Source organism: Mya arenaria, chromosome 7, assembly GCF_026914265.1.
Source record: "Mya arenaria isolate MELC-2E11 chromosome 7, ASM2691426v1".
NCBI lineage: Eukaryota > Metazoa > Mollusca > Bivalvia > Myida > Myidae > Mya > Mya arenaria.
In genome coordinates, this window is record NC_069128.1 from 9,467,706 (window position 1) to 9,481,566 (window position 13,861).

Consider the following 13,861-nt stretch of genomic DNA (forward strand, 5'->3'; position numbering starts at 1 on the left):
GGAGACAACGGAGCGCATCGATGAACTTTAAACAAGTCCGAACGAGTCCGTTAGGCGAGTGTTTAAGTTAGACGGTGGACGTCGATTGGTACAGTAAAGGTAACTAGCGTAAATCAGGAATAGCCTCTTCTTAGTCATTGTTTGGTGAAAAAGATATTTGATAAACGCTGGTTAATGAAGCGAAATACAAGGGACCTAATGCCTTTTAATATACCTCTGGCTGGTTATCACAATCATTTCAATAGTTCGTTCACCGATATACGTTCTTATGGTTTACTAGAAATTCTTTGAGTAGAGGTGTACAACTGTTCAGGACAGTAAAGATATGGATCATCCTGAAACCTCAAATTGGCCTCAGAGTTCAAAGTCCTTATTAAAAAGTAGGTCATCGATTTGTTTTATACATGATGATTGTCCATCAAAAAATGTTTGGAAGATTATTAAATTGTTGATCGTGTTAAAATTAAAGTCGTTCGGAAAACAATAGATTAAATGAGATATTGTTGAATCGAGAGCACAGAATACATAACAATGCAATTGGGGATCAGTTAAGATATATTTGTCAAAAGCCATTTTGGTAGCAATATTTCATTAAACTGACTAAATAAGTTTCCGAATACCATCGGTGTGCAAAAGTGAAATGTATTCTAAAAATGAATGACTTACAAGTACATTCTTAAACTTTTTCAAACGGATTTAATATGTATATAAAAAAACTACAGAAACAAGCTCAGTACCAAAAAGAACACAAAACAAAACAAAAAAAACAACAGAAAATAGAACCTGAAACAACAGCAAGAAAATCCACAAACAACACAGTGCATATATACTATATAAAAAAAACTAGGTGTGAAGTCAATGCGCGAAAGCGGAAAATATGATACCCCATCCATGTGCCCCGTAATAGGAACTATGGGGTCGGGGTTTTCCCATTGGGCCCTTACAACATTCATAAACAGTTATATTCTATTCAGTGTGCATGCAATTATGAAGTAACAAGATATCAATTCTAAGAAAAAATGTTTATATATTTATCATAGCATTATAGCAGTACCTATATATTGTTGCTTGGTTATCGACGTCAATATAACGCATATATGTTTAATATATCTGAGATTGAAATAATATGCCTTCGAAAGCAAAAGTGGTAAGAGCATAGAAGCAGATATAATGCACTTAAGTGTGCCCCTTTTAATGAGTGTGATCATTATAAAAAATAACTCGTATGATTTTATTTATTTTTTCAGATTTTTGTTATCCGATCTTTTTTAATTTAACATAAAACGTTTTCACTCATCCAGATGGCAATAATAACTTTGTTAGTCGTGTAAATGAAGACCGTACAGGATTGAAATCAATCTGTACTGACTTTCCTTATGTTTTATTTTCTTGTTTTTTTTAAACCGGCATAAAGGATGGAGCATGTATTGCTTTATCTTCTTCCGTTAGGAAAAGCGTGTGAGTGTGTGTGTGGTTCGAATGATTTCGCTCAATGGTATATCAATCAACGTCTATATATAATTGGGTGTCAAATAAGGCTTATCCTTCAATTAATAAAACAGTTGGGCATCGAGTACTGTTCGCCATAATGATGATACGCAATGTTACATTTTGGTCTCTAGTGTTTTTGTATGTAAGTCATCTGTTGTCAGAATATATTGCAAACGTTTTCAGTGTCAACATAATAACCGATTTCTGAAATATTTCATTCGTTTTCCTCAAAACAATTATTAAAGAAAGGTCTATAAGTAAAGCAATAACTGTGCAAACTCACTGGAGCTTATTGTTTTGTCACTGAAATTATATGCCTTGAAAGACGTATATTAGAATCATTATTAATAAATGACAACATTTAGTTCGGAAATTTTTTATATTGAATACCACCCCAGAACTCATTCATCATACCAGTCGAAATTACGATCCGTATAAAGAGAGCGAATTTTATATTTCATTTATTTCAGTGAAGGAAATTCAGTTTCCAGTTAGTCTGTTTGTAGTTTGTAAATTTAATCAGTTGTCAATGTATAACATTAATCGAAGGCGTTCCACTAGATGAGGGCTAACTTATTCAGACAAACATATCCTTGGACATTTCTGGTTTCGGTTGAACTCATTTTAAAATAATGATAAAACTATATATACCGAACAAATAAAAATAATTTTCATCCATAGTCATTTTGATGCTGATGAAAATTGTATTTTCCTTTAATTAATAAATGAAACATGGTGACGATTATTGCAAGGCATTTTTTTATAAGCGTGGGTTTCCTTAATTACCCATTGTATAATGGATTAATTTACGGCAACGTTGCATTTTTCAAAATAATTCGGGTTGGAACATCGCATATTAATAACTATGTGAATGTTTATATAGTAAACATGTTATCTTCTCAGCCGCTTTTTTAACTTATCTTATCTTACTTTTGATTTTCCCAATAAATGCACAGCAGTTTAAGACATAAAAAACAAAAAAAAACGCTTTCATCTCCTGGCACAATACACAGACTTAAACAGCATAATACAATCAAAGTCATTTTTGCTACTATAATTAAAAACGTTCGCATTTGTGTCAGGTTAATTCAGCATTACTAGTAGATTCAATGAGGAACAACATTAGACATTTCATGATGTATTCGGTAAAACTCGGCAAATATACTTTATGTGACTAGGGCTGCGTGCAAAATTAATGGCAGCTAATAGTATTTGCTCTGTTGTCTTCCTATAACAGTGTGTAATTAACACAGGGAATGCCAAAATCCCGTTTAATTACGAAGGTTAGTACTATTATTATCAAAAACGGGTACTATCACGGATTCATTTTAGACCTAATCGTAACCATTACCAGGATAGTGCAACTGAAGATAATTAGGAATTTAATTAATTAAGTGCTTCACATGTAAAATGCCCTAACAAAGATTCAAGCCCGAGAAACTTGGTAATGTTAAGGGATATATGCCAATCTTACAAAGTGCGTTTATACAATAATTATTACACTTTATTGATATTTGTATTATCTTATGAAGTATTCATTATGATAAATGACCTGTTTAAGTGATTTTTGTGATTAAATCATATTTGACGCAATGGTTTCTGCAAACAAAGGTGATATCAGCTAATGTAATTATGCGCGTACACCTCGAAATGTTGATTATATGTTTCGTTTGAAAATATCACCATTTCTTTTTTCCTTAGAATAATAAGATCAAATTACGAAATAAAACAGGAGTATTTCTTTCAGGAGAGGAGCAATATGTATGCAAAAAGCTACAGAAACAACCTCAGTAGCAAAAAGTTAAACATATACCAGGTTTAATGGCACTGGGTAAACGCCAAAGACATAGAACATAAAATCACAAACAAGAAACAAGAACAGCACAAAACTTCACAAGCAGCACAGTGCATACATACAATATATAAAAGAACTAGGTATGTTTATCAGAATTGTTAGGTACCGCCTTGGAAATGTCAGTTAAATGTAAATTTACTTGGGGTTTAAACCAGTTTATGTGCACAAACCTCACTCTTGTCCCAACAATTCTAAATAAAGATAAAACGCAAAAGGTCAATCTTATCAAAGTATGCATTACCTTGAGGAAACTTAACAATAAAACAAATGATAATAAACCTATCAAGCCAACTTGCACAATGATGAAAGACTAATAAAAATTCATATTAACACAAAACACACAGCTAATGGTGATTCGCTAGTAATAGTCTTCACGATATCTTACTTATACATCACAATTGTGCCTTCAATTATTTACGTATTCACACTTTAAGAGTTCTTACAACTAAATCTATTTAAACAAAATAATTATTTTAAACTTTTTTCAATAGTGAATTATTTTGCTTACACATTCTTTAAGTTAAAACTCAAAATTTCATTAAAAGGAATTTACTATGGCTCGTTTGTTAAAAAGGATGAAATGGCCTTTTAACAACAACAAGAGCATATGGATTTAGAACATGGGCAAAACAATAACTACACATAAATTATTTTGTTATTCTCAATGCTACGATATTTAGGATATATTTCGTTATAGATTGGCAAGAAAATACGTGATAAAGAAACGTCATCCTTTTTCTTTCTGAAATATTATGGTCTTGTTCAGCTTTAGGCATTGCCCGTTGAGTTTTGTCGGCCACTAATGCAATAAACAATCCGCTCTATTCGTCAGTGTGTCTGCATCATAGTATTACGGCAACAGTACAAATCGAATGACATTGAAGGCAGCCTAGTTAATACAATCACCAGAATAGGCGAAGTATACGTTTTTTTAGACATTTTGGGCTTACGGGAGTTGTCTGCTCTAGCCAAATTCCATATTCTTGCTATCTCAATGGATATGGTTTAACTACGTAATAACTACAACTCTCCACGTTCGTATATTAAATCAGCATAATGAATTGATTAAACCACTCCTTAATGCCCCTGAACGAGAAACATGGTAAGAAAAAAAACGCTAATAGAAAAGTACACACGAATTATTTTTGTGACTTAATTGTTCAAAATTGATAAGGGTAATTATAAATAAAGCACTTCGTACGAAATACTACTATCCTTTGCTTTGTATGTCCATTTTTATAAATACCGTTCTGTTGAAAATGTATTTAGAACAGATGTCATTCGTAATCATAAATAGTATAGATTATAATCATGTTTAATGTGTAAATAATAGCCCATTTACAAAACAGAACCAACTACCCCTCAATCCGTCAAATGATTATAAAGTCAAGTCAAACATATATAGCCTTTCGATCGACATAAAATAATATAGGTATTCTTTAACTGAACGCGGGATACCTACGCATGTAGAAGTTGCATTAAATTTACTTTTATCCAAGTCTTGAATCAAAGCTGTAAACAACGTTCGAATAAACGGCGTGTCTACAAAAGGAACTATTTTAAATGTTGGAAAAGTGACAATGAAGACACACCTAAACTGAAACATATCAATAACAATAAAGATTAGTTTACACAACGAAGAAGATATACATTAAATAAGATTTTCTTCGAGGTCTCGCCGAAAAGGCCTGGAGAAACATGAACTACGCAAGCGGGCTATTCGTGTTTTGTTTATCTGAATGACGAGCACATTTTACCTAGTTCATTTGCAGGTAGACTTTAGCGAAAAGCATAATTATAAAATGTGAACAAAATATTAATAATTGCTGATATGCAGTAGTGAAATATTTTGAAATTAAAGGCAAACAGTAGTTAATCATATCTTGATGCAAAATGTTTGGTTTGTCCAATGTTGTCAGATATGTATGTTAACGATTTACTTTAAGCAGCAAATTAGGCGAATTCAAGGATGATAACATGTCAAAGTAGTGCTAACTAATATGTTGTCACCGAATTCTATTGTATTGATCATGGCAAATTGTCCGCGTATCTTTTATCTGGAGTGGATTGTTAGTTGTCAATTACCCCGGAACCTATTAAACGCATTGTGTTAAATAAGATATACATCGAACAATGATACAGAATGATATATGTAGGAGCAATTTGCCCTTATTATCATGATCTTTGTCCTCTTAATTGGCAGAAACTACAAGCAATTCTGTGGTTTTGATGAATGACAGATGGCTTCATTTGTAGATACTTAAGGATATACATCAACGAATAGTTTATGGATGCCATTAAACAAGACACATGTGCCTGCTTATCAAATCCAGGGCATGGTTATCTCACAGTAGGAAACGATAATCTCTTCGGCGGAAACAAATTCTTCTCGTATAAAGTACTATGTGTAGTAGTATATGTTTAAGTATTTATTCATGCCCCTTGTTGTTTTAAATTGACCTACTTATAGTCAAGGCATTTTGAGTATGTACCTATGTTCACCGATTCAAATAACTTAATTTATTTCTCTGATCCAGACGAAGCCTACCACTCAGTCTGTTTTCATATGTATTGTTATACATGTATTACCGAGGACTGATTTGCACATAAGTAGCAATGGCCATGGCCATGTCTTTAATAAATGTTGACTTTTGACCCGTGATAATGAATAAAACTTTTGAATACATTACATCTGTGCATTGCTCATGTTAGCTTCATCATACAAGTTGTCCATGAAACCTTTCATACAATGTATCGCGTTTAACATTACTGTTGATATAATCGGAAGAAAAAACCGTGCATTGGTTTAAACCGACTTACACCAAACTTTTCTTACTTGAGTGTATTTATCAATACAGAGATTTAACGTCACAAGTATGACTATGTCCGAAAACAACGACAAAATAAAACAGCAAATAAAATAACAGCTAAGTTTTTAGAACATTTTAATACATTAAAAAAGTTTATATTTAGTTAAACACACGTAGCACCATTTCAGTGCTGTTGCTGATCTTTTTTGTGGGGGGAAATAACCTTATCTGGAGGTAAACCGTAAAGTTATTAACTAGAGTACTACTTAGTACACACATATTCGGTAATAGTGTATGCATATGAATTGAAGTTGAAAATATCTCGTGCAATGTTTCATAATTATAATATAATTTATTCAATACGACGGCAATATTTTTTTATGCGCATATTACTTCAATTTGGTAGATCAGCAGTCAGCTGCTATTGAGTTTATTCGGAGTAATCGAAAACAACGCTAGTTAATCGAAAACAATGCTAGTTAAATAGATGTTATTATGTCTTTAACAGTAACAATTTCATAAAACAATATTACTAACAATTAAATTTGAAAATAGAAGGTATTTTTGAAAACGTGACTTCCTTATAAATTTTATTAACGGGATCCAGTTTTATAATATTACCGTTTATATATTTTAGTTTATTCTTTCATTTTTTATAGCAGTTTTAAAGTTGTATAGCTTTATGTCTTTTGTTTTCATTTCTCTCATAGTGGCAATAAAAAAGCAGTTATTTGAAGCCGATTCTAGAACAGTAAGATATTATATCGAGTAATAAACACCAAGCATTAAAATATGATAGCAATACTGTGTTGTATCTTTTTAAATAGCCCTTGTAGTCAAATAAGCTTTTGTTATTTTGTACGCCCATATTTGACCGGTATTTTTTTTTTTCATTACATGACACTTGAGAGTCTTTACATTTTATGATTTCCATTTATATAATACCAGATACATATGTCAGCACTGCCACGAAATCTTAAACAGTTCAGTAGCACAGGCAAATATTATACACAAAAGAGTGAACAAACATGTCATACACCGTACAGGGTAAACTCATCGGTCACAAGGTACAAGGCTTAAAAATAGTATTTTATTTAACGTATATTGTAAACCTTTACACTTTATAGAATTCCGGTGTTTTGACAGACTCTCCTTCTTGCAGACTGACGCCCTTTGAAACTAAACTCAATTGTGTCCGAAGTTTTGAAACGTTGGTAGTTGTAGTGAAAACGTTTTATTTTTAAATGTAATACACTCTTACTGGAATGATAAATGTGTCAACAAAGTATTTAGTGCTCAACGCCTTACATTAATACATGGTTATCCTTCCACTTTATACCACTGAATCCGGCTGAGGTAGGCTGGTCAATACCAGTCAGCATACAAAACGCTAATATTGTCATTAAAAAAGAATCATGACATAGTCTTCTTCCGATTATGAAATACAAGTAAGATATGAAACGTCCATGCAATACCATAGCATAAATAGTAAATGGGATTTTTGAGCGATTGCTGATTTACACCTGAAAGGATAATAGTATATTGAATCACATATGTCTACAGTTGGGGCATTTTCGATGAGTTGAACTGAAAAAAACAACAAATGTTAAGGATGGCTCCATGAGAACCTATATATAACGAGTAAAGGTGATGCATTAGCATAATACGTACAAGTTCCTTAAACTGTACCGGTCTGGCCAGTGCAAAATGAGAGCATCAAGCATAATGGTAGTTGATACCATACAAAGGCTTGACAGAATTGGAAAAAAACAACAACATGAAATGTTTGTTTACAACAAAATACAACAAATATAACAGACGTCATCACATAGTTTAGTATAATGAGAGCCTTGTTGACAATTTTCTTATAATATCATTTTCCAGGATGCCAAATATTTGCAGCCAAAAACCCATTTATTTTTTTAAATTGGCATTTTAAAGATTCTTATTCAATCAATACCTTTGATTGACCTTCATACATGATCCACTATGATAAATGCTCACACGGTTTGATCTTTATAACAATAACGGATATACTAAGAATGATTGCTTCAATTGAGAGTTCCTTGAAATCGTCGTTGAACGTATGTCATGAAAAGGTTACGATATTGATGTTTTAATCAATGTTTGAATTGGTTTGTTAATATTCAATATCGGTTTTCGATGTTCCATCTTCGAGTCCTATGGCTAGTTTCACTGAAGATTTAAGAATTTAAAATATTTTCCCGCTTAAAATCCTTTACTATGTTTGATCTGGAATATTACAATGTAATCAGGTGGGTTACAGGTATTTTCCTTTGTACGATATGCGACTTAAGTATGTTTGTGAATTCACGCCGTATTTCTCATTAAGGACTTGTTAAAACATTTCGGCCTTTTGATATGAGTGTTATTATTACTTGACATTTGGACTATGTGATATCTGATTGAATTTACTGGTAATTTCATGGACCGATAAACGCTTTTCTCAAAACGAACATACTGCTTTTTACATACATAACCTAACACATTTCAAAGAAGTGCTAAATTGTTGTTCCATCGCAAAACTGCACTTTTGCAAATGATTGCTTCTTAGTGAATCAATCCATTAAACGTTTAATGGAAAGGTTTTAAATCTTAGACAGAAAAAACGGACGTCTTAGATTTTGAAACTTTGTTAAAAGGAATGACGGAATATGAGATTTGTAATCATATTAGTTTACCAGACATAACTGATATAAAAGTTGTTCCCGGTTATTATCGTAAAATCCTCAGAACAGGAATTGTGTTGGCCTTCAAAAGACACAATTAAATAGATGTGACTCATTTTTGACGCAGAGACAGCGATATTTAGGACAATGAGTCTGATACAATATAATGACATTTATAGTTCCAATCAGATACTATTTTAATCATAATTATATTATAATTTGCGTTTTGATCGTCAAAAGCAATATGCACTTAATGAGCCATTTAGTCATCGACATTCAGCAATTCTGGGATGAAAGTTAAACTTTGTAAAACCAGAGCCAATTTGTCTTTATTATTGGTCGTTTAACAGCAAACAAGACATCGCATTGTATGTTCATTGGTCTCAGAGGCAAATAGCAATTTCGAAATTTCCACTTAAGATTGCAGAATATTGTCGATTTTGTGCCTGATTTGCACAACAACGGTGTAATTGTAGACTTTTTGGCAAAAAAATATGCGTTTGCATATTTTGAGTGGCCTTCAGAGAAACCTGGTCCATCCTCGCCGTTATGGCCTTCAGAGAAACCTGGTCCATTATCGTCGTTGTGGCCTTCAGAGAAACCTGGTCTATCACCGCCGTTGTGGCCTTCAGAGAAACCTGGTCCATCATCGCCGTTGTGGCCTTCAGAGAAATCTGGTCCATCATCGCCGTTGTGGCCTTCAGAGAAACCTGGTCCATCATCGTCGTTGTGGCCTTCAGAGAACCCTGGTCCATCATCGCCGTTGTGGCCTTCAGAGAAACCTGGTCCATCATCGCCGTTGTGGCCTTCAGAGAAACCTGGTCCATCATCGGCGTTGTGGCCTTCAGAGAAACCTGGTCCATCATCGCCGTTGCGGCCTTCAGAGAAACCTGGTCCATCATCGCCGCTGTAGCCTTCAGAGAAACCTGGTCCATCATCGTCGTTGTGGCCTTCAGAGAAATCTGGTCCATCAGCGCCGTTTATTCTCTGAAAAAAATCTGTGATAATGAAAAAGAACACCGGGGAGAAAACAGAGATAGACTGTAGGTAGCCATTCTGATGAATTTTGCAGGCTTAACGGCGTTCCGAAATTTCCAAATTTGTTTTGGAAAGGCATTCTTCTTGTCCCTATTTTTAAAAATAATTGCACTGTATTCCTAGGTCAGTCAGAAAGACGATTGATAAATTTGTTTCCCATTTTTTCGTCATTTTATGGACCGAATGCATTGAGTAAAACCGATATATTTGAGTCTATAGACCTGAAATGACTTGTCCACTAAAAATTGCTCAACGGTTTAAATCCGTCAGTCAAAATGTAAAACCTGCTTAAAATTGTACATTCGCTTATTCGACGAGCAATCATTCACAAACGTGAACATGCTTGCAGATGTACCTAAACTAATTACTTGTTGTAATATTTACTCCAGCGAATATATTTATGAGAAATCTTAGTGAATATGTCAACCTTACCTGAAGTGTTGTATGTTTCTACGTTCAACTTGATTAAAAAGGTATTTCAGCAAAAATTGAAAAAAGACAACAAGAAAAACTATATGCAGTTAAGGTAAGTATTCAGTGTTGGTATTCTAAGCAAATAAGTCGACATGTCGGGCGTAGTCCAGCACGGTTTTTTTTTGTTAAAAAGACCAGCAATAAATTCTAACTGGAAACAATTCAGCGTGAAAACCCCCAAGAATGATTCATATTAGCAAGTGTGCATGCGCGTACTTCTAGATAACTCTAGAAATGAGACCAGACAATAACTGAATGGAAATCTGGCTGTTGATTTCGTTACTAAATTGGACCAGCTTGACTCGTTTTGTCAAGCAGCGTTACTAAAGTAACATCTCGATGTGTCTTATAAGGCCAGAGTACGATTCAACCAAAGACACACATACCCACACTTTGTCCACCGTAAAGAATATCCAAAGAAAACCTATCTGAAATATTTAATCTTGGATACACCTACATGCATGTAGCATACTGTAACAGACTGACATTTAAGGGAGACTCAGCTGGCATGAGACGATGATAAATTGTATTGAATAAACCAAGACAAATTTTTGCTTCAGACATCTGTTATCTGTTTTTAGTTGTTACATAACTTCAAGGTCGTTAAGTTCATTAAACCTTTACCAGTTGTTTCCATCTACAGTTGAAGAATTAGACGAATTTGTTGACCCTGTATTTCGTTGTAAGAATTACCATTTCGTATGCAGGAGACAAAAGTATATGGCCGTTACTTTTAAAAACAGTTTTCAGATATAAGTTGCATAATCGCTCCTTCGACAAAATACACGTGCAGTTAATATATTCTGGAGGAGACATCCATAAGATTTTCACATTTTAAGTGTTTTATTTAGCAGACCCAAGTCATACATGCATGGCAGAATTTGTATTGCAGTGAACATATTATACATCGAAAGACGCTTTTAAAATGAACTTTAACCATCATATCATAATTAGCATGCATATTTATTTTTGAAGCATGAATGCCTCTTCCTTCTATAAAAAGCCCTTGTATAATCGATAGTAATCGTAGACATTTTGCTAGAAAAACAGAGCAGAAGTAGGTAGTAGGTTTCAAGTTTGCAAACCGGAAATGTGCATTTACGCAGTTCACTACTTTAATTCTTTATAATCTATAAATAGCAAAATCATAAAATGATTGCAATATCCGTTTGTTCTAATTTTAAGTTTGTGTCTCTCGATTCGTAACTTTTAAGATTTAATACAATAATGGAAGCTTAGCAGCATAGACGTTGACCGGTCACCTGACTCAAGGTCAAATATACAATTAATGCGAGACAAACGACGTTATCAGACAACACACACAAAGACACACTCACCCACATACTAGTCACTGCTGGTAAAATTTAAATGAAGGGTTTGGCCCATTAACTTATGTTGAAGTAATTTGTGTAGTTTCGTTTCTATTATTGATTTTTAAATCGTACTATAAAATTGCCCATTGGTTCGAATGCGAGTTTACCCGATAATATGTATATTTCTAATTAAAAAATTAAGTGTGTGATTGTAGATTATAACGTGCTTTTAGTAAGCGAGGAACCAATATATTAAATTTGTCTATTAAGTTGTAAAACTTTCATCTTAATGATGGACCGTGGTATACATTGAATAAGATAATCGATGTCCTTGGCTCAATGTTTAGGTTATAATCTAAGATACATAATAAATACACTTTCATATCTGTATTGTCGGCATATCTATAACAATGTCCTTTAAACGTAAAATTAGTACCGTTACTGTAGTTTACACTAAATGACGATGAATTGTTTTGGATACATATATTGGAATCACCACTGTGTACAATGGGTTTACATGAATATTTGTTACTCACAATTGCGGGAGGCGGTGGGAACAGCTTTAAACACATTAAATTTGTCGTATACTACTTCGTTTGCAGGTCTCGAGTGCACTGTCCGCTAACACGCAGGAAGGAATGGGTCATTATCTTTACGCAAGTTTTCACATTTAAATGATTGCATTAGTCAATTTAAATTGTCGCATAAATATTAGTCAATCAATCTGTGTTTGTTTTTGTTTTTATTTCAGGCGTGATATGTCTCATAAATCGTCCTCTTCAATATGCATGCGCTTATTATTTTAACCATTGTTTGCACAAAACTTCGTGTCTAATGCAAAAAGTACGAGTACATACATCCTTGAATGATTAGTGGCCAATTGCATTTATTGGCCAGTTGTCCGACAGAAGATAGATTAAATCTTTTTAACGTGTTCCATGCATACACATAGCTTCCTTTAAAGGAGTGCCCTATCCACGACTTATTATGAAATGTATATCGTAAACTAATGAGCTGCGTTTAAATGATGCGACAATGCGGCATTTTAATTATGATTTATTTTGCCAGACTTATTTGTACTTCTGTAAGAGATGTTGGTGTAGTCATATAATCTATTGGATCATGACGTTAAGAGGTACGTGCACGCGAGGACATTCTGCTTCATCCCAAAACTCACTCTCCATCTTTAAATCTCGAAAAATCGATGGTTTTAAATGTCATTTTTGCATTTTGGTAGAAGGCTTTAAACCATTCGGAACATGCACATATTTTAGTCTACTAGGCATCGCTGTTATACCTATTGTTTGCCTTATAACCCTCAAAAGCAAATTAATTCAATAAAGCATTACATCACCCTCATTAACAATTCTGGCATGAATGTGTATTTCCGATTACAGACTAAATGTTCTCTACTATCGGTTATTTAACAACAAATACTAGTATAAGATTTAGAGTGATGCGATTGTTGGTCTCAGAGGCAAACGCAGTGTTTGGCTAATGACATCGTGTTAAACCGTTGTACGTTTAGCAAATTGACCTGAACAGTCATGTCCACTTAAAAGTGTTTTAAACTGTCATTCAGAACAGAGTTTCAAAACAGCTTTAAGAAATCGGGACTAAAAAAGTGAATGAAAAATGTTTATTCCCACATTTTATAAGATTTTCTGCAGTTGAGGGTAAATTGTCCTTGACCTTTTTGACGTATAAAAACTAAAATTTCCAAAGATTTTCAGAAAGAAACGCTATAAGCCTGTATGCGCAATTTAAGTGCGATATATTAACGAGTGAAAAAAAACAAGGTGATCCTTCTTAAAGACAACATGACTCATGTTGGACGCAGCGAAATCTAAATTGAAAAAAATAAGTCTAATATAATGCAATGAAAGTTCTACTTCGAATCAGATAATTATTTAATCATAATTATCTTACTGTCTACGTAATGATCTTCAAAAGCAATCGCATCTAATCAGCTATAATTAAGACATCAATATTAAGCAACTCTTGGATGAAAGTTTAAATCCAGAGCCAATTAGTCTTTATTATCGGACTTTCAACAACGAACAAGACACCGCGTGATATGTTTATTGGTCTCAGAGGGAAATAGCAATCTGATATTCCACTAAGATTGCAGAAAATTGTCCATTGTGTGCCTGATGTACACAACAACGGTGTAATTGTAGAAATTTTGGC

The 13,861-nt window shown here is 33.6% G+C and overlaps 1 protein-coding gene across 1 annotated transcript in view; it reads right to left on the bottom strand.

The window, feature by feature from the left end:
* Nucleotides 1-9,108: 9,108 nt before the first annotated feature.
* LOC128240489 (S-antigen protein-like) overlaps nucleotides 9,109-13,861 on the bottom strand; it is a 36,344-nt gene continuing 31,591 nt past the window's right edge. The window contains exons 3-4 of the mRNA XM_052957139.1: nucleotides 9,377-9,833; nucleotides 9,109-9,131 (exon numbers count right to left, since the gene is read on the bottom strand). Coding sequence (XP_052813099.1) covers nucleotides 9,109-9,131; nucleotides 9,377-9,833 — 480 coding nt within the window. The remainder of the gene's footprint in view (nucleotides 9,132-9,376; nucleotides 9,834-13,861) is intronic.